General features: G+C 48.4%; 3 protein-coding genes across 6 annotated transcripts in view; 2 read left to right on the top strand and 1 right to left on the bottom strand.

The window, feature by feature from the left end:
- The first annotated feature begins 959 nt into the window (after positions 1-959).
- Positions 960-2,274, top strand: LOC126571066 (antigen 5 like allergen Cul n 1-like). The gene is made up of 2 exons (XM_050229305.1): positions 960-1,805; positions 1,997-2,274. Exons 1-2 carry the CDS (start codon positions 1,234-1,236, stop codon positions 2,265-2,267), a joined length of 843 nt encoding a protein of 280 aa, XP_050085262.1. The 5' UTR covers positions 960-1,233; the 3' UTR covers positions 2,268-2,274.
- A 1,528-nt stretch (positions 2,275-3,802) lies between these two features.
- LOC126570968 (antigen 5 like allergen Cul n 1-like) lies at positions 3,803-18,488 on the bottom strand. Of its 4 annotated transcripts, none has more exons than XM_050229140.1 (4): positions 18,352-18,488; positions 5,149-5,660; positions 4,811-5,046; positions 3,803-4,732 (listed from the first exon to the last, which is right to left on the bottom strand). In XM_050229140.1, the coding sequence occupies exons 1-4, from the start codon at positions 18,452-18,454 to the stop codon at positions 4,459-4,461; spliced, it is 1,125 nt and encodes a 374-aa protein (XP_050085097.1). In that variant the 5' UTR covers positions 18,455-18,488; the 3' UTR covers positions 3,803-4,458. The 4 variants fall into 4 exon arrangements, with proteins under 4 accessions (XP_050085097.1, XP_050085088.1, XP_050085106.1 ...); XM_050229131.1 differs by lacking the exon at positions 18,352-18,488 and adding an exon at positions 6,225-6,350; XM_050229149.1 differs by lacking the exon at positions 18,352-18,488 and adding an exon at positions 6,006-6,349.
- Positions 17,472-26,607, top strand: part of LOC126570864 (chitin deacetylase 1) — a 27,076-nt gene continuing 17,940 nt past the window's right edge. Inside the window, exons 1-2 of the mRNA XM_050228926.1 lie at positions 17,472-18,125; positions 23,365-23,465. Coding sequence (XP_050084883.1) covers positions 18,074-18,125; positions 23,365-23,465 — 153 coding nt within the window. The 5' untranslated portion in view covers positions 17,472-18,073. The remainder of the gene's footprint in view (positions 18,126-23,364; positions 23,466-26,607) is intronic.

Raw genomic sequence — 26,607 nt, 5'->3', positions numbered from 1 at the left:
AATAATGTTAGGAGTGTACCCGGAAACTCAGGTCTCTATGTAAATTAGAAATGAGTTAAAACAACGACCGAAAATGAAATGGATCTGTCCAGACTGTGGATGAGGGTTAACCTGTTCTGGTACCTAATAGTGATTTGCGCTCGGAATCGCACCCACGATTCCACTCGGAATCCGCCTGCAAAAAATCGGAATCGATTCCGAATCTGATCCGGAATCGATTCCTAGCCGGAGTCGATTCCAAGTCAGAATCGACTCCGGGAGTAGAGTTCAGCTATGATTCCGGACGCTACCGGAATCGAGTTCAGTCTTGACTTGAGGGAGGGAAAGTTCGGCGCAGCAGTGACTGTTCTTCTGCTTTGATCTAGCATTCGCCGTACATATTAATTGTTTTGTTTTAGCTTCCGCTGTCGTTTTTGCGGCCCACCTGCTGCTGGACCTCCGGAACTATCGTTGATTGTAGGTCAGCGGCCACCTTTTCCCTTTCCTTCGGGTTCCTTCAAAGGAGCTGTGTAATTAAAAGCACCCGACTCATTCAATACTTGGGTGTAAGCCGTTTGCGCTTCTTCTACATTTAAGAGGAAATGCTTGGTTAATGCTTTTCTGCTTTGGCTTTGTATTTATTGACCGTGAAAATTATCACCAAATAGCTGCAATACCCAACAACGCTCATTGTTCAATAGCGCCAAGATCACAATAAATAAATACCACAAACAGTTCAACATTAACCTTGAGATTGTTCAATGTTTATTGATAACATGATACCTGATTAAATGTCTCAAAGTAAATCATTATTGAACTGTGGCTCAAAGACTGTGGCAGTAGTGTTACTTGGGTAAATCAGCACAGAATCTGCAACGTTTAATGAACACCTCCAACCAAACCGCCACCGCCCACCACGCCCCCCTCCCCCTTCCCCCTCCGATACAACAAACCGGAATCGTCGGAATCGATTCCGGCTGAGGCCTGTTTTGCCCATCACTAGTACCTATAGGGTGCCTAGTGCACGATGGCCAATCGGAAGTTCGGGCGTGTTTGCTGGTTGGTATCGGAGTTGTTTAACGATCGGAACGGATAATGGTAGAAACGTGAGTTTATGGTGCGCACGACGCACGACTACTATATACTACCCAAACTATGAAATACAGATAAACTTAGATAAAAAGAGAAGCACGAGCTGGGCTCTAGTTCTATGGAAGGCGCGCACGCTTGCACAGCTAGTTCACATGCTGCCAGATGCCGTCGATTGGACACGGTGCGGCGTTGCATATCGCAACCGGTCCACTGGTACTGCTGCTCTTGTTATTGGTGTGTGACCCCGGCGTGTGCCACAGCAATCGATACTGCTCCCTCTGCCAGGATCACGTCGCTTGCGGCAGACCGCGTCAGCTGCACGGTGACTGCCTGCGGTACAGCGATGTCAACCTGACCGTGCTCACCCACCTGCGGCACGTGATAACGGGCCACGTGAACCATCTGCGCGACAAGTTTGCGTCGGGTGCGGTGCGCGGATTCGGCCAACGATACGGTCCGATGTATGCCGTCTCGTGGGATGACGAGATGGCCGACCTGTGCCGGTACAATATCAACTCCTGCCGCTTCGCACACGATCGGTGCCGGGCGACCACCACCTACCCTTACTCCGGCCAGACGCTCGGCAAGCTGACCAAGTGTGTGCGTCAGCAGGGCGCCCGAGAGCTCAGCATCAACGTCCAGCGGCACGTGATTCTTCATCTCGTTGATCGATGGTTCGCGGAGCACCGGGACACGGACGAGTCGGACGTACGGCACTACTCACACCGCTCCTCGTACGTACGGCGATCAATTACCGAGCAGATAAATAGTTCCCATCCCAACCCATCGCTCATGTTAGATTATCGTGCTCGCCGGTGCCATTATGTCGTTTTTTCATTCATTCTTTCTTTTCTTCTCGTCTTCCGCTGCTTCTTCCTGGGTTTTACTTTTTCCTTTCCTTCACACGGACGGGACAACGCCCTAGAAAACGCAAGTTCCAGATAGGCCACTTTTTGCAGCTGATCAACTGTAACGTGTGCAAGCTCGGTTGCTCGCTGGTGTCGTACCGGGTGCACCGGCCACCGAAGGTATGCGCTACCTTCATCCTCTGCTGCAACTACTCATACATCAACATAATCGATCGGCCGATCTGTGGGATTACACCACATCGCTCACCCCAATCCCCTGTCTGCCCCACGCAACCCCATTACCGGCATCTGTGCTCTAAATGCTCCTCTGCTGGGGGTGACGAATAAAAGCGGCTACAATAGAACAACGTATGTGTGTGTGTGTGTTTGTGAAAGAGAAAGAGATAAGAGATACAGTGGTTGACATTCGTTTAGCCGAACTAAGTTTTTTCGAGATTTTTCTGAAACTAGCCATCCATTTTCCATTTTGATTAATAGCAACCGTTCTTTTGCGCATATATTAACAAAAACGAGAAGGGTATTTTTTCGAGAAAATATGAGGAAAATATGGAAATTTTGACATAGACATTCGTTTAGCCGAACTGCTTGAAAATCACATTTTTTCAATAGTTTTTGGACACAATGTGCAAGTTGGTATTTTTTATTATTGCCTGCATTTCTAACAAATCCAAAACTATTATTTGCCATGGGTTCCGATAAGATTTATTGGGCTTCGTATCAATTTTTAGTCTTACAGTCGTCAATGGCTCGACATAAATTCTAAATATTTTGAATTTGCCGATCTATTGCAAAAACCAATCTAAATAACAAACACAATAGATTTTTTATTCGATTGCAGTAAGAAATTCAAGCAAAACTTTTGAAAAAAGGTACGTTTTTGTCTTCAAACCATGCAATCAATTGTTGGCGATAATGAGTTCATCCTCTGCTGCAACTACTCATACATCAACATAATCGATCGGCCGATCATTTGTTATCTTTTTGAAAAATAAGGTCTTACAGCTCGTTAGTTTCAATGAAATGAATTAAAACGACTTGTGCAAGCGCCTTGTAAATAACTGATTTTTTGCCATTTGCGTTTTACTTAAACAACTGGGAAACTGCGCATGATGAGCAAGTCACTCACGACATTAAAGCCTTTGTAACGAGATTTAGCTTGGAACTTAAGGTGTTGTATGGTGGGTGCCTTATGGCTGAAATCATACCAATAACGGTTTTATCCATCCAAATCGTCAAAAGAATACTTATTTCCTTTGAAAAATACTGCATTTTGCCTTTATTTAACTTAATTCATGATAAAAAGCCGGTTGTCCTTAATAACTTCACCATTTGATATTTTTCAAAAGAAATAATGGTTTTCTCTTATCTGTGAATATTTGAACCAATGGAACAATTAGAGTAACAGTAAACCATACAGAATTTGATTATTTGTCGGATTACTACCGTAAGTCACTTAGCTCTAACCCATTTTTTAAAGAAATATTTAAAAATCAGTGTGTTATCAAAATGAGTATGTCTAAAGCTTTAAATAATCTAGATTAGCTCTACTATTGAGCTTCAAACACAAAAATTGCATTTGTTCGAAAACGATGCGAAATATTATGTTTTTCGTGCACTTCGGCTAAACGAATGTCTAGCTAAACAACCGATGAAATATGACATTTGCTCACATTTTGCCTCACAGAGATCTCAAATACCCTCGTATCTGAATCATATGTGGCGCCCTTTTACTTTGGGTCGCTTGATACTTGCTCCTTTTGGCTGATTATGAGCGATGTTTTCGGAAATAGTATGAAATTAGCAAGAGGAATGGTGTGTAGTCCATTTCCAGAGACGAGTTTCTACTGAGAATCCTAGCCGCGTAACGAGACCGCAAGCGTTGGCGCTTTATTCCTTATATATGGTTTTGTCGCATACCAATCGTTCTACTCCGTGTTACCCTTTTCGAGATTCTCGGTATTCTACCCACTGCTGCTGTTACTGGCGTCGCCGGAGGTACGTCGCCGTCGATGGTGCTGGATGTCCGTTAAACGAGCGTTGGGTTTGGGAAAAACCCACCGTTTACGATGCGCAGAATCGCAGGATGTCGATGTTGTTCAGTCGGGGGCGTTGCTCATGGTGCGTTTACGATGCGCAGGATAGCAGGATGTCGATGTTGTTCTTACTGGCATGGCTGCGTCGCTGATGATGAACGAACGTTGAGTTTTTTTTTAGAAAAAACCCCGCCGTTCATGATGCGCAGGATCGCAGGATGTCGATGTGGTCCTCTGGATGTCCCGTACGTTGTTGTGAAGGCTCGGTTCAGGGGTTGGACACGGGTAAATTAGGCATACGTGAAGCGTCTCGTCAGTGCAAAACGAGGCGGGACGCTTCACATATTTTACTTGTTTACTAGTCACATATGTGCCAAAACAATAATAGGTTGCACCATAAATTTAAACATCCGTACGAAAGTAATTGTCGTTTTACACCTGAACCTTTGGGTTCGGCTAAACGAATGTCTACCACTGCATGCCATTTACTCGTAGACCGGTATCGGTCGGATAAATGCATTTTCTGCGCCACTGCATAGCCCGGGATAGGCCGGATTGGGACCGGTGACGCAACCACTGGCCGCCACGAGACCGCGCCGATACACCGGCTGACCAATGATGTTGGTGATGGCATAATTGCACGTGTACAGCACCTGCTTGAAGACAAAGTCGTCCAGCTTCTGCGGGTACAGCACGATGCCACACCCGACGCTGGTGCTCCGGTCGGAGATCATCTGGGTAAAGTGCCCGATAGTGGCCCTGCACACACCGATACGAAGATGGATAATCAATGCAATTGCTAACAAACACCCGAGTCTTTCTCCTTCGAGTACTCACATGTACTCCCGGGTGTAGTGGTCCAGCACCTCCTGCACTGCATCCACGTGCTCGGCGTACCACAGTGCCGTGAGGTTACGGACAATCCCGAAGATGTCCTGTTCCAGGTAGAACGAACCGGTCGCTAGGTTTTGGCCGGCATGCAGGAACCTCGCCGTACTGCGGCACTCGTCATGCTTGAACTTACAGTTGCGCACGTGTATCTCCGCCAGGTTCGCCAGCTCGTCGTCCCAGTGCTGGCGGGTAGGAAGAAGGAGTAGAACTAGTAGTAGGTGTGTGTGTGTGTGTGTGTGTGAGTGAGTTTGCGGAAAAGTTGCGGAAGGGAAACGGTAACGTACCATGGTGGGCATCCGGACGGCAGGCGCAAACGTCGTTGCACTACCAATGTCGTTGTCGTATCCTAAGGCAAAGCGAGATCGGGCCTCGTTGTGCAGGTCCTCAATGTACTGCCTCAACTGTGCATCGATCCCCAGTATCATTCGACCGGGTGGACACTGCGCGCTGAACGAACCGTTGAAAGCGCACGCCACGTGCCGTCTGGGCTCCGGTACACCGTGCTCGTTGTAGCGCAGGCACAGCTCCGGCTGGCAGTACACCTGATAGGCGGCACTGTCTACCCATTCCTGGTCCTGGTGTTGGTCATGCAGTTTTTGCAGCTCAGCGGCATAGTGACCGGTTGTCGGTGGGCTGATCGTCGATAGTTCACCATCCTCGTCATACGGTCCCGTCGTCGTCGTCGTCGCCGTTGTGGCCGCCGACATCACACCATACGTTCCATCGTCCGCCATCGTTGCCAGCGTTAGCCAGAGCAGATTCAACGGAAATGCTGCTAGGACCGCATCTACCAGACCTACGAGGCCATATAGACGAGACGCACATGACATTAATATTCGCACTCCAAATCCCAAGCAAATATGGCGACACCAAAATGGCCATCACAATGGTCATCTCCAACTCAGGCAGGCATTCATCGATATCCATCCATCCGTTGATGGCCCTTCAATTTCATGGTGTGGCCCGGCCTTGACGATGAGAACTCATCACACTCATCACGCAAACGCTGGCGTGCTAATGAGTTGTGTGTGTGCGGCAGGGCTGGCTTTGTTTTGTGCAAAGCCAGCCCTCTTGAGTGGGACTTGTGGGGCGACCGGGAGTAGCCGTTGATCACCCGGCAGCACTTTAATGCAAAACTTACTCAGCAGCATGACGTTAGATAGGGTGGCGGATTTGGTTTGGTCTTAGGCTCTTCTCTCTCTCTTTCTCTCTCTATCTCTCTCTCTATGCCAAAGCTTACTGCTTTCTCAGGATGTGGAGTGATATCGGGTTTAGGAAGAATGGCTGGAAACGGTTGGCTTTGGTGCTCCAAAAAAGGGTGTTGCTAATATTCGCTAAGCACACACACACACACACACACACTTATAAATCTCGAGAATACGTCCTCCGTGACGTCCGGGAGGGACACTGATGTTGGATGATGGTGTGCAGATGGTTTGCTCACTCGAACCACTTGCAGCCTCCTGAAACACCATAAGCCCCGGTTCTCCGGTGGTTGATTAAAAACTAATCCATTACAACATCCTCTATTCCGGCTTATATACCGCTTCGACTTCGTTCCGGAGACGAGAGGAATGTGTTAGATGACCGGGTGGATGAGGAGGTGGGCTCTCTGCCATATCTGCCAACTCATACCAGCAATACTCGGCAGCAGCAGCAGCCGGCATAGCCCAGCCTTGCATTCCTCGCACTCCTCGCCAATTCGCCAACCGGGTACCACCACAAAACCGGCCGGTTCCCAACTTCATAGTGAACGCCCGATACCACCCCAAGGTCAATACAGTATGAACAGGCACCGGAAGATGAGCTTCAACTATAAGGTTTTTTGCTCTAACAACACCAACCAACGGCGACGACAACAACGACGACGAAGACGACGACGAAGAATTCTTATTCTCGACAACGGCTTTGGCGGCTAAGGCTCGGTCTTCACCGGCTCCTACACGCGCTCCCGCAATAAAATTGAGGCACAATACTTGATATTGACTATAGTGACAGCACTCGTCGAACAATTTGGTGATCTTTAAATTTATATTAAAGTGGACGATTTCGTCAGTGGACGATAATGGATTGACGTGCTCGTCAATCTGCCAGCTTGCCAGGGATGATTGGATTCCTCTTGACTCCTGAACTGGATTTTAGTGGATCTCGAAGCATTGTCAGTGTGAACCCGAAAGCTCCACAAAATATGCTCGCAGTAAGGATAATTCGGGTTAAAAAAATGCAGTCAGTTTTGGCGATTTTTTGTGAAGAAACCATTTTTTTAACTGAATTTCATATTAGCCCTCATCCACAGTCCCGAGTCTGGCCTCATCCACAGTCCCGATTAAGGTGTAATGTTTTAAAATCATTTTTTCTTACTTTTGCCAAAGGTTAGGTGAGTTATGTAGTATTAAGGAGAAGTTAGAAAGTGGGGGTAAGTTTTAGTATATAAGCTCTATCTTGTGAATAAATCGATGGTGCCGGATTGATCAGTGCCCAAACCGGGTTCCTCGCTTCAGTCTTAAGGGGCAAGTCGTTTGATTCAGACCACTGTGAGTTGTGAGTGGACACCGTGAATTGTATGCGTGGGTTATAAAAAGAAGTACAAATCAAAATTTTTTTCACAGTTAATAAGTTTATCCAGCTAGCCTCGTTGAGTCGTTGTAGAATTTTCAATTATTCGATTTTTGGCAGATTTTTGAAGTTGACGAAGAGACGTTTTTTACGATTTGGTCTAAAAAATAAATACTTCACATTTGTTAAAAACAATTAATCATTTTTAAGGAAAACTCGACTTGACGCTACCTGAAAAAAGAGTGTACAGATAATGTGTTCAATTGTTCACTAGTAGGTATAAAAGCCATATTTGCGCGGGGGGAGCGATATTTGCGGGGAGCCATATTTGAAATTTTGGCGGATTCATTGTTCGTCAGAAAACAATGAAACAAAAAAATAATTTAAAAATGGCATCCACTAAACTGTCAAAAATTAACTTCAATATACATGGTGAGGCAATAAACTGCAACACATTTAAGGTGCTTTCACACGAGCGCGTTTTATGAGCGTTTTTTGACGCAATCTGGAAAAACGCGTTTGTATGGCATCAAAATATATGCAAGTGTTCACAAATAACAACGGCAGCTATTTATTGAAATATTTTGAAATAAATCCATCGTTGGCGTTTTTTCGCGAAGTTGTGGAATTCCACAGATTTTGGTGTTTTCTGAACCGGCAAACAAACCAGCGTTGCACTTCGATTTTGCTATTGTTTTGGCATGAATGTGATCAAACAACAATAGTTTTTTTTATCATATATAAGGACGGACGAGCCGTATGTTAAAAAACAATAGTTATTGCAATTGTGCATAGATTAAACATTTATGATCATTAGATAAGGTGCTGGTATTGAGATGATGATTTTTTTGTGTGTTTTCAATCGACCTGCGTAAAATCTCGGTTTGAGCAGCGAGTTTAACTCTCGCACCAACTGATGTTTCGCTACCCCTCGGACCAACTGATGGGTCTGACCAGACCCCTATGCTTTTACACGGGGTTGTATGGGCGTACATGCTGTGTTTGAAACAATTTTTCTACCTCTAAGAATCACATAATTGAGCTCTCTCTTTTGCATATGTGTTTAGCATAGCCTAAACTATGTGACAAGACAAAAATATGATCAAAATCTGTTCTATTTTTGGAAAAAAAACACATTTTAGTTTCTCGATTTTTCCCATGCAAAAAGTGCCTAAAACTTGTATGCGAGTTTGTACCCAGTTGGCAATTTGAAGCGCTCGGCTTACCCCTCTGCCTGCGACGTAGCGGGATGAAGGCTGCGGCGGCTGAGAAAGAAGCCCCCTCTGCCTGCGACGCGGTCGAGGAAGAGGCGAGCGCGACGCTCACTATGAAACCGCTCGTAGGCAGCGGGGAAAAGAGCGGAAGAAACCGCGGGGGGAGGAGGTTTCGTGCGCGAGCTTGTTGGAGCGCGGCTGCGGCGGAGGAAGGGCGGAATGGGAAGAGAAGAAGGGGGAACGAAAACGAACGCGAGCTTGTGGGTTTCAATTACGCGGAGAGGGAAGGGCGGCAAGGGAAGAAGGGTGAAGCGAACGCGAGCGTGTTCAAGACGGACGGCAGCGCGAAAGTAAGAGGAATAGCAAAAAGAGACGGAGCAATCTCGAGCAAAATTCGACTAAGTCCCGATCGCGGGCAGTCGGAAATTTTCTTAGTCCCGGGACGCACGCTCTACGCTGGCGGCAAAGTGCAAGTGCAGAAAAGTGTTACCAAGGTGTTGACGATAATCCACACGCAAGGTAAGCCAAGCTGGCGTTGTAAGGTGCACTGCAAAAGGTTAAACACTTTTGGATTTTTCTCTTCCTTTTCTGCATGTACTCGAGCATTGTGATCAGCGTACGCGCACCCAACATCAGGCCGAGCAGGAAAGTTCTCGATCGCAGCCCGTATCACGCCACCACAACGACGCCTTCAAGCAGTGAAGAGTACGACGCCACCACCACCAACAGCAACGCAAAAAAATAACGTCACAAAATGACGACGTCATATACGTGTGACGTCAGCAAAAAGAAATAGAAAAATAAACGCCACCGCCATTGGGCGGTAGCTCATCGACCAATCGCAGCGTAGTTCATTTGGGGGGGGGGGGGGGGGGGGGGGGGCACACGAGAGCACACGAAGGTGGGCTGCGTTCGGGTTTCACGAAAGTTGGTTCTTGGGTGCCTTGGCCCCTTGTTTCTCGGTTGGGACTGGGGAAGGCAATTTGTATTGACTCGCTTATATGCCAGTACCAACCAAGTCCCATCTCAGAAACAACTTTTCTATAGTGAGAAAACCTTCTCACTGCGAACTGGGTACTTTCCTCTCCTAAAATCATCGCTCCGCATAAACTAATAAACTCTTTCCAATAAAGTGATATCAGTCATAACAATCGATCATTTCTCCACTAGAATCGATCGTTTTGATTGCACCATGAAAGAAGCTAGCGAAGAAAAAGAAAAAAAGAAAGAAGAACGTTTTTGCACACGAGTTTTCGCCGGCCATGGCAGTGCTCGTATGCTAATTCATACGGTTGCACCACACGAGCGACACGTCGCAAAATTATGCTCGTACACATTATAATCGTCACATTATACTACTATGATAATTGATTCTTGTAGAGAAATTATTACTTTGTATGACTGATATCACTTTCTTGGAAAGAGTTGATTAGTTTATGTGTGGCGATGATTTTAGGAGAGGAAAGTACTAATTCGCATACAAGTTCTAGGCACTTTTTGCATGGGAAAAAATCGAGAAACTAAAATGTGTTTTTTCCAAAAATAGAACAGATTTTAGTCATATTTTTGTCTTGTCACATAGTTTAGGCTATGCTAAACACATATGCAAAAGAGAGAGCTCAATTATGTGATTCCTAGAGGTAGAAAAATTGTTTCTAACACAGCATGTACGCCCATACAACCCCGTGTAAAAGCATAGGGGTCTGGTCCGAGGGGTATTTTTTTTATGTCCTTTTTTCGCGTACTCCGAGGATTTTTTCTTAAACGATAGTGGTATCAATCGAAAGGAAATAAAATTTTAGGAAGCTACCCGAAAGGCCAAGACGCTACAATTAATAGAACTTGAGTTATTAACGATTGAAAATGAAATGGGTCTGGCCAGACCCATCAGTTGGTGCGAGGGTTAAGCTTTTGCGTCAAAAAACGCCAACTGTGGCGTGTTGAAAAACGCTCTCGGTGTGAAAGCAGCTTTAGGCTCATTCTTTAAGAAGCGTTTGCATAAGTTGTTCAAAACTATGTTATTTTTTAGGTTTAACCTTGCTCTTCAAAATGCCACAAACGGAGAAGTCGTGCGCTTTTTACGTCCATAGATATTGACATCCAATGAGACATAGAAATGAAGTTTTCATCTCGTTCTTTTTTCCTCAATCTCATGTCTCGGTTGCTTTGAGGGAAGGTACAGGAATCTCCAGGGGTTTCACATGAATTATTTGCATGTCTAGGACTACAATGAAGTTTCTAATAGATTTGGAAGATGAAATTGTTGATTTACCTCAGATCCACCGTACAAAAACATGCGAGAAGTGCAAAAAATGCGTGTAATCGCATCTCAACTTATTATCAACCCGGCTTATGCGTCCTGGTGGCCAGACGATGGTGTAAATCATCAGCTGACTTCTCTGGCAACTAAACCCTATCTTTTTTGGTTTACAAACTACAGAATAACAAATGGTTTCTTATCAAAGAAAACCCAGTTTGGGGTCTAATTTGTTTTTCGTCTAAACAAGGTATGAGGCAATGTCTAGTTTAGAATTGGAAAGGCCTTTAGTTAAAGCTCATTTTGAAGTATTGGTTGATTGATTCGAGCTTAAATTCATTCGTCTACATCATTTTCAGTGCTGCTGCGACGCGAATTTCTTGAATTTGCTTCATATCTATTCGAACATTTTGTTTCAATGTTGAGGTTTTTGCGTTGGACTTTCATGGCGTCCGGCAACTCTACCAGTATCACTGTTACGAATTATGGCCCGAGATCCAAATGATTAATTCAAATTTAAAATCTGGAAGGCTCCAACGGCACCTACTTGTGGTATTGCTACCAAATAAAAACAAATAAAATAGACATTCTTTAATTACATCGCGAATATTTTTTTCTGACAACTTCTCACTGTAATGCTTTTTTTTTAACATATGTAATGACGGACGAGTCGTATGTATATGCAATACTTTTATACGCCTTCAAACAATATAATGAGATATCACAGGAATATATCTGTCAGTTGCCGGCGAGTGGTTTAGAAATAGCAGCAGTTTGAACATTGTTGGAGTTTTTTGCCTCACCCTATATATGTTACATGCATCAATATTGTGCGTGCAAGTCCAGTACCAAATCCAAGGACACCAGGTCCGCTATCACTGATCGGGGCTACGTTCACGTGCCACGTTGTCCTTCAAAACACGCTGGGAGCGACATGGGAGCGATTCCGCTCATCTTCCGCACCCGTCTCCTAGGTTCTAGGCCTTGGGATTAAATCGCGGTATTGATCGCGGGTGTAGAATACCTGTTCCTGACACCTGTGACCTAGTGTGCGCGAGATCTACAAAAGGTCAAAGGTTTATTATGACGTTCCGCTGAGATGGAACCTTTTGCGATTCCCCTAAGCATCATTATCATCAACATCATCACTGCAATAACAATCGATTCCACCGATTTGAATCGATTGCCTTGCTTGCTGCACATGATGGCCATCCGTTCCACGACGTTGTACGACAGTCGTTCCGTCGATCCGCTCGCTAAGCGGTTGACAACCATCACTGGTGGTACTTCTGCTGCTGCTGCTTTTTCACCGATAGGGAAAATTAGCCTCCGGAAAGAATGGACCCGGAAGTAGAAGCAGTCATTTTTGGCGACCCAAAAGCATCGCTTGATGCACCGCGTTGTAGCTTTTGTTGTGGTTTCCGCTTCCAGAAGTAAGATTATGTGTTTCCTGTATGCCGCCGCCGTTGCTGCTGAGTGAGAGGGGTGAGGGGAGCCTGTATGTGGGTTGCAGGAGGTTTGCTAATCGTCGATCATTTCCAGGCATCATCCCACTCCCACTTTTGGAAGATGTCGTTGCGATGAGGCGAAGGCGCCTAATAAACCGCTAGCTCTCAGCTCCCCTCTCCCGCCAAATTTCGAACTGCGGGGCCTAGGATCGACACGCCCAAGCGAGCGAGCGGCCTCGCTAGTAACACAGAAAGTTTGCACAGCACAGCACTGCCGCCAGGCTTAAATGGCAACGAGTATTTCGGAGTTGTGTGTTTCAGGACCACGAGGCGCAGGCGAAGGTGCGGTGAGGTGGCATTCATAAATCTGTCCGCCATAATAGCGCCTTCAGTAGCAAGCGCTGGCGAGCGAGCACAGGCACAGTTGCCCGAGTGGCCCTGGCGGGTTTTGGTTTTCTTTTCCGTTTTTTCGCTTCTCCTTTTTTTATTCACCTCTGTTTTCTTTAGCTACTACCAATGGCGCGTAGAAAAAACGGGTTCCGGGCCACGCCATTAACAATTCGCGGATTTTGCGACTCACGAAACTCACTGGCAAATGGTGAGAAACTAGTTTAACCCTGCTGTTACCCTCAAAAAAACTCACTAATTTTATCCTCGTGGACCATTTGGTCCATGGTGTATTTTCTATGGAAATGGCTTTGTAAACGATTGAATATGAATTGTTTGGCTTTTGTAAGCAAAAGATATTGACTTATTTTGCATATGTGTGCTTATTTTGTATATGTGTTTATATTGGTATAATAGAATATAAAGAACGACATTTCGCAATATTGGTTCGCAATCCAAATCACATAAACGAATTTGGGCGCCAAAATACGACCACGTTACGTCTCGAAATTGGCAGAACGTTCACTAGATGAAAGGAGGGAGAAGTTTCCGTCAAAACGAATTGATATCGCAGCCATTACAATCTAAAATTGTAGCCATAACAATCTAATATGCCGATTCCAGAACCACAAAGCGAGCCAAACTATTGCATTAGGTAAGCGTGGTCGTCGACCATCCGGGGCGAATGACTACGATAAGTGGTAGATAGGAGGAAGGAGGTATCATCATTCGTGTTTGAGTGATGAATGTGATGAAGAGTATCAATTGAGGTTGGTAGATCCGTTGTTCGTTGCAAAAAATCAAATGATTTGGAGCGACAAACCATTCCTCGAGATCATCGGATCACAAGCACATAATATCATCACAACACGGCCTCACCCCGATTAGAGATTTGTGGAATTGATGGGTGGAATTGCTTCCAATGTTCTACAATTGTCACGAAAACGTGACAATTAACGAGCAACTGGTAGCGTTCAGAGGACGGTGTTCTTTTTGACAGTATATGCCATCCAAACCGGCTAAACACAGTTTGAAGTTTTGGCTAGCAGTGGATTCCTCGGCAAGCTACTTGTAGAATATTCAACCGGATCTCGGAATATCTCGGAAAGTCGGCCACCGCAAATCCCGAAAAACCAAAGCGAACGAGTGGTTCTAGATTTGGTCGATGCCTTGAAAGGCCATAATATTATAACATACATTTTTTTCACTACGTTCAATTTGGGCCAAACTCTTTTACGGCGTAAGATAACTCTTGTTGGCACTGTTCGAAAGAACAAAACCTTCATTCCGCCAAAATTACTGGACTTAAACAAGAAACCCTTATACCAATCAACGTCTGCTTTTGATAAGACCACCACATTGGTGTCATATGTTGGCCACAAACACAAAGGAACAATATTACTAAGCACTATGCATTCGCAACCAAACATTGCCGAAGGGCCAAAGAAGAAGCCTGCAATTGTCACCTATTACAATTCGACAAAGGGTTTGTTTTGATTTTTTTTCTCATTCCATCGATATAGCATTGCGCTAATCATTGTGTTTCGGTATTCAGGTGGTGTGGATACGGCGGACCAAATGATCAGCTGCTACAGTTCAAGAAGAAAGACAAACGATGGCCATCCGTAGTGTTCGCTAATATCATAGATATTTAAGCTTTGAACGCATATGTTATATTTTCCGTGATCGACCCAATGTGGAGTCCGTGATGTGAATCTGTGAAACGCTCACAATTTTTACGACAATTAGCGATTGATTTGGCCCATGAACACATGCAGCAACGAACAGCGATTCTAAGGCTGGCTTCATCTGCGGAATTATTCACAAAAATGTGCTCATCACCTAGAACTTCCCTCAGCAGATCGTTTACTAATGAATCTCGATCGGGCTCATCACTTTTGTCAACGCCACCATCGTCGGCAGTGCCTTCAACAAGCCTAAAAAGGTGGCCAGCGCCTGTGCTGTAAAAGCAAATCCGAGAAAAAATGTGTCGAATGTGGAGTATTTGTTTGTAAAAATGATAGAAAAGTGTTATGTAGTACATGTATGAGTCGAAATGTCCAAACAATAGCTAACGAATAGCTATATTATAGCTGCTATTAGAGGAAAATGTACTATGGACCAAATGGTCCACGAGGATAAAATTAGTGAGTTTTTTTTTTACTCGACCCCTATCATACTTTTTATGAACTTAAATGTATATTTATGCTTATCAGCCGAAAATAGCACCATATCGAAAATTTCAAGACCATCGGAATTTTAGTTTTGAAGATATAACAAAAAAACCAACGAGAAATGGACCAAATGGTCCGAGGGTAACAGCAGGGTTAAAGAGCGGCCAAGGGGGTGGAGATAGGAGAGGCGCCGGATGTGCTGCATACGAAAACTTACCATCAGCAGCCACTCAGCAGCCCCAAGACTGTGGTTAATGCCCTCGTACACCGACCCCCCTCCCCCCACCCCCGAGGGTGGTGCCATGAGAGTGAAAAGAGAAAGTAAGCAATCGTTCCTCCTCCCGATGCCCCTGGGCGGATGGCAGGACAAGGCGGGTAGCGCCAGTCTTGGGTGGGGGCTCCCTGGTTTGCGTACGGCCTAATGGCGGTCAATGGCGGCGCTGGCGAACAGCGGCAACGAACGGCTACAGAATAAAGCAAGGCCAGCGCCAGCGTGGAGAGAGATAAAGAGCTAATGCAGGTGGCATTACCCCCACTCCCTCTTCCCCCGCCGGTACTTTTCCGAGTGTGAGTTATGGGTTCGGCTGCAAATGATTACGCACGTAGAGATGGCCTCACTTTCTCTCTCTCTCTCTCTCTCTCTCTCTCTCTCTCTCTCTCTCTCTCTCTCTCTCTCTCTCTCTCTATGTACTTATTTGATTATCAACTTCCGCTTTATTATTCGTCTGTTTCGATGGAAAAGTTGCATTACTCTGCCCCACCCACCGCTGCCATTCCTTTCCTATGGTGTCCGCGCTCCATCAACACCCCCATTTACTCCCCTCTCTCCCATGCTCCCTGAACCCTGGGCGTCATTTCAAAACAGCACAAATCTTTGGCACAATACTAGTTTCTACTTTTTCTTCAACAGCACCCCTCCCACTCCTCTTCACTCCTATAGACCCTCCTTTCCCCATGCTCGCCCCTTCCCCGCCCCCGAAATGTCCAATGTGGAACATTCACGCGGCTCGAAGGAGCGAGCTGAACTGAGCCACCTTTCCTGGGTTGGCCAAAGGGGTGGACCAACCCCAAACTCCCATCCCCCTAGAACGAGACTAAACTAGCCTGGAAGGCACGGAGGGGCGGAGTGGTAGGTTATCAACAAGGCCATGTACAAGGCGCTGCAACGGTGGCAGAGTGCAGAACTACGAAAGGAACCCTCCCTATCATCAGCCAGATGAGTTGCAATCATACCTGTCGTTGTTGTTGTTGTTGCTCAGGGTGTACTGCTGCTGCTGCTACTGCTGTTGGTACATTCTACAAAGCTCTACTCCTGCTCTGTTCTTCTTGCCCCCTCGCGTTCCCCTTTCCTGTAACGAAAGGGCTAGCTGGCATCTTCAATCGCGAGTTGAGCCCTCTCTCCTCTCCCCCCCCCCCCCCCTCTCTCTCTCTCTCTCTCTCTCTCTCTCTCTCTCTCTCTCTCTCTCTCTCTCTCTCTCTCCCCTCTCTCTCTCTCTCTCTTTCTCTCTCTCTCTCTCTCTCCCTCTGCCCCCCCTCTTTCTCTCTCTCTCTCTCTCTCTCTCTCTCTCTCTCTCTCTCTCTTTCATTCGTTTTTCTTTCTTCTCACTCTCTTTTTACGCTAAAGTTGCGTCTAAACGACAGCGAATGTTCGACGATGACGAAAGGAATAGTTATTATTTTTAAACTGCGTCTACACCAGAGCAAATGTTAGACTACGACGAGACACATTGTTTGTATATTCACGTCATCCCATACGCCGGCGATACATGAAGCGTAAACTCAAGCGTAAATATAAAATTAATTTACACTTGAACATGTTTACATGACCGGGTTGAGACGCGTAATCCGAATTACACTGAACTTTAATCGACTTTTGTGAGAAAAATAGAATCTTTTTTCCAAAGAAAAAGTTTAAAAACGCTAGTAATGAACACTCACTATTAATGCAAACCACGAACAGGAAATGTAGTGGGGCAAATCGCTTGCAAACAGCGTTTACGCTAGGATTTATGCTCCGTAGACCTATAATCTCTTTTACATCGTGTAAACGGCAAATGTAAACTTTTTGGCATTACATTCTGAGTTTATACGAGAGTTTACGCTTCGTGTATTCCGGCCTATACAAATGCGCGTAAATTTGATCGCGAACACTTGAATGCAAGTGTAGGAAGCGAAAACACAGCGAACGAACGAAAACTGCTGTCAAAGATGTCATTTCATATAAAAAAGCCCTCTGGCGGAGCTCTGGCGAAGACAATAAGGGGTTCGGGACGATTTTGCTCAGAGTGAGCAAAAAGGTTCGCGAACCTATTCGATTGTCGTTTAGACGCAACTTTACTCTTTCGTTGCTTTCGTCATGAAGCCGCTTAAAGCGGCTACACACAAACCTCCCATCACGCGAAGCGATCTTTCGGATCGGAGCGAAAGCTACCCCAAGCAACATACGTGTGTGTGTGTTGATGGCGCTGAATGGCGCATAAGTCGTTACCAACATGCTGCTTCTGCTGCTGCTGGTTGTGCTGGCGTCTGGCGATTCACACAACCGGTTTGAGGTTAGCTGTGTGGCCAAATCACCCGCGGAATGCCAGTGTGCATTCAAGCGCTACTGCGAGTGGCAGCACATCACAACTCCGAACAGCAGCTCCGGGCGGCACAACACCAAGCCCTACCCAGCCCAGGATCACGGACCTCAGATCAAGAGTATCGGATACGCTCGCCTTCCCGCTACTATCAACTGCCCAGCAGCTGTCCAAGGATCTCTCTCGGGTCTCGAGTTCTGACGCCGCCGTCATTGTTCGCTTTTCGGTGTAACCCAGGGCTAAAGGTGCTAGGCGCAGACGCAGTAGTGTGCAATAAGTAGCTTACGAGAGCGAGAGCGCGTCCCAGGCGTCATACAGGCGCCGTTTGCAACGTGTCCGCGCGTGCGTGCGTGTTGTGTGTTTCGTAGTTTCCGTTTTTTCCCTTTTTGTTTGTGGTGTGTGCGACGAATGCGACGGTGGTGAAGTGTGTTTTGGCGCTTTACAAGAAGCCTGCAACTCCTGGCGCACGAACGCAGCTGTGGTGCTGAGGAGACAGGGCGAGCAGTCGACCATCATCTTCGTCATCTTGGATTTGAAAATCAGGAAGTTACTCTGGAGTGGTGGTGTTGCTGGTGGTGCTGCTGAAGAGCAACGATGAGAGCACCAATCGTGGCACTGCTTGCAGTGGCCATCAGCGTAGTGAACGGTAAACAATGCACACACACACACACACACACACACACACACCTCGGCCCCTTGACCATCGATTCGACTTGACGTTTCACATCAAGATCTCTCTGTGCTCTAGACAATACTTCAAAAAATTAAGCAGTTCTGGTGGCACAGAGAAAGAGAGAGAGAAAGAATAAGCGAGAAGGCGAACAATCACACTACATCCCCGTCAAGCATGGCGTCCTTGATCGTGTTCATACCTTTGAGGCATAGTATCCGCTTCGCTTCATCCGCCACTGGGGTTGTCGGCTGTTGTGTCATCGCAGCAAGGCCAACGGACGAATAGCCAGAGACGAGCACCATTTGCAGACCGACGGCTCAAACTGCGGAAATGAGCTGCGATCCTCGGTAACATCCGGAAGCGCCACTTCCGTGAAAGCGATCGTTGGGCCGCGCGATGACGCGACTGTTGCGTCGATTGTGCGGCCACCATTCTGCCACTATTGCTCTGATTGTTGCATGTTGTTGTTGATGGTGGTGGTAGTGTGGTTACACAATTGCGGTCGCGTAACGCTGGCATCAGCTGGCTGGCTGCGTATCCTGCCCTGGTCAGGGATCATCCGAGGGACATAGATCGTTCAAGCTGCGGTCTCGAGCCTTGCGCTGCGCCGCGCCGCGAATATCCTGCATGCCAGAGTCTCACACACGACACGTTACGAAGGCGAGTCAGTGTCGCGAGAGACGTATTGCGTAAGAGCCCGCGACGATCGCGGTAGTCCCGGGAAGCTCGGGTCTCAGTCATATCGGCGCGGAGCGGAGGGCAGATGAACAATCGTAACCAACACTGCTGGGAGAGAAGAGATGAAAGAAGAGCAGGAAACAAAAAAAACAACAAATACAAAAACAATTTCCAGATCGTGGAGCCCGCCCGGTTTGGAAAGGAATCGCTTCATTAAAACAGGTTTCGGGCAAATGCATCACACTCCTTCCTCTCCCCTTCCTTCGCTATTCCACAGCAGCCGCCACCATGCCACTTCCTTATTCCTGCCGCCGGCGGCCCCTAACAGACGGACGGACGGACGGAGATTGTTTCACTTTCATCTCGAACTCGTTCGAGACGGCGGCGGTGTCCGTGTATGACCATCGATAGTTTCGAGGCACACACGGACACACGGACACACTCGAGGCCTGGCAAGGCGTCGTTACACACCACCCCGGCGGTCGGTTGGTCTGTCGTTCGTCACTGCGCCATCCGGAATCGCAGTTCCAGCCCAAAAGAGAAAGTTGCGTGAAAGCCACACAGAGGTATGCCCAGGCAAGTGAGAGTGTGTGCACACACGCAACCGAGAGAAAGCTCCCAGCTGCCCACTCTGCCCCCGGGTGGGTGGCCCCAAAAGAAGCCAGCTTGACCTTTACTTTCCGGTTATCATCGGGGACCGGGGGACCATCGTTCATCGTATCATCAGAACCGGCTACGGACCGACCTGTATCAGACCCGGCGAACCGGCCAAACTGCTTCACCAATCTCTTCATTACATCATTTTCCCCCGTCTCCCCGGGCTCGGGTCCCGAAATCACCCACACAACGCAACGCTCCAGTCTGTGTGTGACCTAATCGCAGGTCTCGCAGGCCGGCTTTACAGACAGAAAAGACCGTGACATTCATGATCAGGGGAGAGTGGAGCAGAGTGAGGGGGAAATGTGTGACAGTTGAGTCACCGAAGGGGTTGGGGGGGGGGGGGAGAACTAACGTAAGCGAAGGCTAAAAATAGGAACATCAGTACACCCCACCTTGGAGCAGCCAAGGGACAAAGAGTGAGAGAGCAACTTTCCTGCTCACTGCTGCAATCAAAACACGATGTGCACTGAAAAGGTGCTGAAGTGAAGAGGGTAGAGTAGTGAAGGGTTTGCGTCCTAGTTGCGCCGAATACCCAGTGCTGGTACTACGTAGCACGCGATCGAGGTATACTCGAAGAAGTGGCAACCTTTTTGCATCATGATGCATGGTTACATCATACAGACACTGATGGCCCGCATTTGTGTGCCAAAAATGTGTGTGATCTGGCCATTCCCCCCCTCCCCTTCCTTTCTCCCCCCCCCCCTCTCTCTCTCTCTCTCTCTCTCTCTCTCTCTCTCTCTCTCTCTCTCTCTCTCTCTCTCTCTTTCTCTCTCTCTCTCTCTCTCGCCCTTTGCAGCGTCGAAGGGTTTTCGCAAGGACACCCTCCACGAGCACATGGTCCCTGGGTTCGAGTTATTATGCGGCAATTATTTCAATTAGTCCGGTTCCTCGCCCCCTGGAGAGTGGGACAGCCAACAGGCGCAGGAGCAGGCTGCCTTTCCATCCGGGACCTCAGCACCAAAGCATTTGAATCTCTCTCCGTTAAACCCGTTTGCTGTCGCGGTCGAGCGTCGTCGGGAGCAGCGGTTTCCCCAAATCGCTTAATTTAGATGGCGTGTTAGCCGCTGCCGCAGCCGCGAAACAGTTGTCCCCCGTCCTTTACATCGCGAGCTCACCAACTTCTAATTCTGTTGAGGTTTCTTCTTCTTCTGCTGCTGCTGCTTCGAGGTTTGCCCACATTTCCCCACATTTCGAGGATTTCGCAGCTAAAGTTCGTGGAATCCATTTTGCCACCATGGCGACGACGATGAGCCACGACCACGGTCCCGGATTTTTAAGCCTCTATCTTTCATTTACCATTTGTTTATTCGCTTTTATGGGTAATTATTGATGGTGACGATGGTGACAGGTCCGTCTATGTGGTCTGTCACTCCTATATTTCGCGGACCAGCAAATCTCGGGCTGTGGTGTGAAGAGAAGAGGGGATCTAGAGAAGAGAGCACCCTCGACGCAATGGGGCGACGGCAACGGTAACTCGTGCAAAAATTATCGATTTCATCGGGTGCAGGATTTTTACTTACCATTTGCATAAGGCAAGCGGAGCACAACCCCTCAGCGGATTCCCTTGTGGCCCGAGCTGCCAGCCACAAGGAATGGATGGGGGAGAGGGAGAGGCGGAGGACGGGGACGACCGCAAGGACCCGGAGCGTCGTCCCAGGGATCACAGACAACAGAGGCGAGTAGACCCTGAGACGAATTAGCATAATTTAGCAAACGCCATTCCGGTTGCTGTCTGGCGTGATCGAGCGAGTGGTGGTGGTCTTAACGGGGCGCGCGGGCGAGGCGAAAGGTTGACATATTCGTTTAAATTGTTCCCCTAAGCTCTTCTTCTTCCTCCTTCGATAAAAACCGATACATGGCGTGGCGTGGCCTGAAAACCGTTTTACGAAACGAATCAAACCAAGGCCCATGCTGTGTGTGGTGGTCCAATATGAGGCGTGGAGTTCGAGGTGAACTGCAACAATTTTTCCTGAAAGTTAATATTAGCGCCTCATCTATTGGTGGATTCGTTGTGTACCATTTTGTTGTCGCCGCTTTTGGTTCTGTATGTGTGGTTGTGCTTTTTTTGGGAGGGGTAGTGAGGGTGTCCTCCGACCCCCCTCGCTCTCTGCCGTTCGCTCGCTTATGCTATGAACATTATGAATTTGACTTCTGACGACCTGGGCTCACGATGAGGGGTGGCACCATGGGGGTAGCGGGGGTGCAAATGTTCGAGCCACCCCCGGCAGTATATGGAACCAAATGAAAGGAAGAGAAAAAGAAGAGGACAAAAAGAACCGAGAAAAGGCGACGTAAAAGGACATTTTCCGACCGGCAACGGTTTAAAAGGTTGGACCCAAGGGAGGGGGGGAGGGTTGGGTGTAGATGGGAATTGTTTTCACAAGGTGAGTAAGATACGGCCTGGGGTATTTTTGCAGCAATTTAGGGGTCCGTAGTGCGGATGTAGATTCTCGTAGGCAGAGTATGTTAAGGCTAGACCCTGTGGGTGGCCGGTGGAAAAAAGGGGGCGGCGTTAATGGTGGCAGTTCAGCAGACGGGAGGAGGCTGCCGTATCGTTTAAGGTTCGGGGTTGCCATCTCCTTCTTCTTCTCAGGTCCGTTTTCAGGTTAGATTGAAGGACTTTCTTTCTCGTAATCGGAAGCAAACCGGAGGGCGAAACGCAGCTTGAGAATCGAGACCGAGACCGTTGCTCAGATCAGGGCCTCCATCCGTCGCGTCCCCACTTTCCCTCCGATTTCCTAGCAGTAGTTCCACCTCCCCCCAAAGACGAGGAATAACCCGAGATGATGCTTGCCAGGAGCCATCAGTACCGAAAGGCAAAGAGCGAAAGCGGAAGGAAGCCTGGCCCGGCCTGGCCCAGCCTGGCATTTGGGCGAGCTGGCGGACGGAGGAGAAAGGAATCCTCCGGGAAGGGAAATGGCGAAAGTATATGCGGGCGCGGGATGGATTTCTTTTAAATGGCCATCGCACCACCCCCGCATCGGCAGTTGGCATCACTCGTCCACCACCGTGGTACACCGGGACAAGACGGAACCAAAAAGAACCGAAAAAAAGAAAAAAGAAAAAAAAAAGAAAAAAACCAAACGGTTCCTTATAGCCGTAGGACATACACACACCACACACACGCCTAGAGGGCGAGGGCAGTTTTCCTTTCTTTTTCTCTTCTACTAACGCCGAGCAGGGAATTTTTTGTTTGTTTTCCCAAATTGTGGTGACGATGCTGGTGGCTCTCCCGATGGACCAGGACTTCCGGGCGGGTGGGGGCGGTGGTTGGTTGGGCGGTGCGGGTGAGGGTGGCAAAAAACAGAGCCTCGCCCTAGTTCTCGGCATCGGATTTTCCGGGATCCAGGCGCAGCGGAAGTGATGATGATGCAGGGTGACTGGGGGAGGGCCGGCGGACGGGCGAGCAGAAGGAAGCATTTCAATACACCATTTTCATCCCCTCACACCGCTCTGCGCAACCACCACCGCCGGTTCCTTCCATCCTTCCTTCCTTCCTTTTATTCTTCTCTTTCACCCCCGGTACACCTCACCCGGCACCCCCTTCGCCGCCATCCCCAACCACCCAACTGGCTCGCGCTATTCGCACCATTGTTTTTCTTACTGCCTTGCCTCCTGGCTACCATTTTCTTCCCAGCATCCAGATCTCACTCTACCCCCCCCCCCCTCTCCCTCCCAGACCCCGTTTTTCACCCTTGATTCGTCGATTTTCCTCGTTATCGCTTTGTTTTTCTTCATTTTTTCCTCTTCGTTTTTTGGCTGCCGTTCTCGTTTTTCATCCATTTTTTCTCCGTTTTTCCTCCCCTCTCTCTCTCTCTCGTTTCCGGTTTACGCGTTGCAACCCCCGGGCGGAATCGGACGGACGGACCCGCAGGTCAACAGCAGCAGAACAAGGAGGAGAAGGAATTCAAATGCCCCACGGATCAGGGGAATGGTAACTTTGCCGATCCGGTCACATGTCGCCGATTCTATCAGGTACGAACGAACAAAACATCCTCTTCCACCTGCTCCGGAAGCTATGAGCTCTCACATCGCAATGCATCGCATCGCAGCACCCTCTCCACACCCTCCCTCCGAGGTCCTTCCACAACCAACATCCTGTCGAAACCGATCGAACACCCTCAATCGCCAATCGTCAATTCTCTTCAATGCTTTGACACGCTTCCGCTGGGGCTAAGGGGATGATGGAGCCGCCTACCCCGCCCGCGTACCCCCCCCCCCCCGTCACCACTCGGCTTTCAATCCCCGGGGGCCAAACGAGCAACGACGAGCTAGGAAACAAACAAAAAAAATAGAAGGGCCAAACGATAAGTATTTCGGTGGCATTCCTGAGGGTCGTCCTCCTCGTCGTCGTCGTCGATTTAAATTTCGGACACGACTTTGCTTCCTTGGGGGGGGGGGGGGGGGGGGGGCAACGGGGTCTGCCCAGGGCGATGCGTGGGCGATTTTGTATGTATGTGTGTGTTGTTTGCGTGTTTGCTGCCCCTTTATCCCCTCTCCCCACCCTCCTCAGTCATCGCACCGTGAAGGCGTTGGGCGCTCATTTACGCTTGGTCTTTTGTCGCCATTTGCTGGCATTTTTGTGGATTTCCCGCTCGCCCCCCCAGGGAGGTGGGTGGGAAAAGGACTACACTGCCACAGGGTGATGGTGAAGGGCGGGTGGAAATTTTGACACCCAGTGAACAGCGAGTGGGACTTTTATATTTAGTCCGTGAAGGGCCCGTGCACGTGCACGTGAACGGGAGGTCCCCAAGCAGACCGACAGTAAAAGGCGAATTCCGAGGCAATTTGCCCTCCTCCACGGTTGTCCACAACCGCCCCCCCCCCCTCCCCCCCACCGTCAAAACCATCCATCTATCATCAACATTCTCAACCGCAAAACCCATTAAGGGCTGCTGGCAGGCCGGCCGACAAGGTTTGCCTGTCTGCCAAGGCAGCTTTTTTGCGGTCTGGACCATTCCCTCCACACCGGGCCGGACGCCATCTTCGCGCATTCCCTGTGTTTAATGGAATAATTACTTTTAAAAAGGGACAGGCCCACGGTCACGGCTCTCCAAATTTCCATCCTCACTTACTGCGTCCCTTTAACCTTCATCCGGTGCGAGGACGCTTAAACGCCCGCTAATTTGGCGAAAGACAAATTGTCAAAAAAACAAAAACGAAAAAAATTTGCAACCCCACGCCCCGGGTTTCCTCCTTTTCTTTCGAGTGGACGCGGCGCGCGTTGCGGTAGTGAGAGGAAGAGGGGGCATGCGGGTGAGTGGGTGGCTATGCGTTGCGACAACGACAACGTGTTGCGAGTTAAATGGCCGGGGGAGGTTCGGTGGTAATCGGCAGCTAGTTGTAGGCAATTTTTGGCTAGTTTGGTTCCTTCGAAAATCGCTTAATTGAAGATTGAGTACGGCAACAGTAGCACCACAACACATCCCGTTTCCCGTTTGCTCGATCGATTGCCTAGGGCTTGGCGTGGCTCCAACAGCACTCGCCCTTCTAGAGAATAGGTAGCCCGCAATTTTAACCTCACACGTTCGCTCGGCTCGAATTCCTAAATGATCTTTTGCAGGGATGCGGCTAGTAGTTGCTAGGTCATTCGCTGTCCGAGCTTCTCTACTATTGCACGCTACTACGATGCTGCTACTGCTGCTGCTGCTGTTCGGTAGTATTCTGAATCCAAAAGCTTTGTCAAATCTAATTCCCCGCCCCGCTGCCACCACCACCACCATCGCTTCGTCATCTTCGAAAGCATCTTCAAAGCATCGCACCATCAACACTTGTTTGAAGACCAAGCGCCCCCGCATATACACACAGGACAAACACAGGGCACACAGGCAGGGCAGGAGAAAAGAGGTTTTAATTTTTTCTGCAAACATACAAACGTACACAAAGCACAGACACAGACAGTGCGCGCGCCGCGGAAACACTCGACTCGACTCGACTCGGTCGGTTGTCGGTTTGCAAATTTTTAACTGCACAAAGCAGCACGAATGTTCTTCTAATGCAACGGCTCCATACACAGCGCCATAGAATGGTTAGTCCCGGGGAGGCGGGGGGGGGGTGTTAAAGAAAGGGAAATGGAAATGGTGGCAGCAGAAGCACCACCAGCAGCAACTGCACAGAAGGGAAAAAGGAAGAAGAACAACAACAAAAAATATCGGGCAGTAAAAAAAAACGGTTTGAGGCGGAAAATGGTAGGTTGGGCAGGTGGGTGGTGGAACGGGGCCATCTTGACGCTCACGGCAAAACCCAACTCGGTGAAAACTTATCCCTCCTTTCCTCCCCAACGAGATTCTTCTTCTCTCTCTCTCTCTCTCTCTCTCTCTCTCTCTCTCTCTCTCTCTCTCAGTCTCTCTCTCTCAGTCTCTCTCTCTCAGTCTCTCTCTCACTCTTTCTCTCTTTCTCTCTCTCTCTACTGTATCTACTGCTGCTCGCTTGCTCGCTCGCGGAGACTGCAAACATTGAAACTGGTTTAAAATTCAGCGACTATAGTTATATAGGTGAAGAGTGCGAAAGTGGCTTTTGACCGGCTTTTGGACAGTCCGACGGAGAAGGAGAGAGAGATAGAGAAAGAAAACGAGAGAGAGAGAGAGAGAGAGAGAGAGAGAAAGAGAAAGAGAGAGACTTCTGCGGAGCCGTTCGTCCTGGCCCATCCTACTGCTGCTGCTGCTGCTGCTGCTTACGGGAAATGACTTTGTTGTTCCGTTCCTTCCTTCTCCACTCTGCCACCGCTCCTTCTGAGACGAAGGTGCGCTTATGCTTTGTCCCATATTTTCGCGCCCTTTTCGCAGGCCGTTTTCTTCTTCCCGGCTCCAAGTTCCAGGACCCTTCCTGTCACGGTTACTAAGGCAATAGGGTGTTTTTGTTCTGCTTTCCGTTCCATTCCCATTCCCGGACGCCCTCTACATTGTTCTTTCGTGAAGGACAGAGACTGCACGGGGATCGTGAATGGGAGGAAGGGTGGGGAAACGAAAGGAGCAGCTCATTTTCATTTTCACATCGCTCGCTTTCAGGTCCGGAATAGGTACAGGCGGAGTGGTGTAAGGTGTACGGACATCAGGCCAGCTGAGGGCCAGCGGTGGAGCTTTTGGGCAATTGCTGCGCGATGATACCTCACCTCCTG

This window comes from Anopheles aquasalis, chromosome X (genome assembly GCF_943734665.1).
Source record: "Anopheles aquasalis chromosome X, idAnoAquaMG_Q_19, whole genome shotgun sequence".
In the NCBI taxonomy this organism is placed as follows: domain Eukaryota; kingdom Metazoa; phylum Arthropoda; class Insecta; order Diptera; family Culicidae; genus Anopheles; species Anopheles aquasalis.
This window is presented reverse-complemented; position numbering and strand designations above follow the sequence as displayed.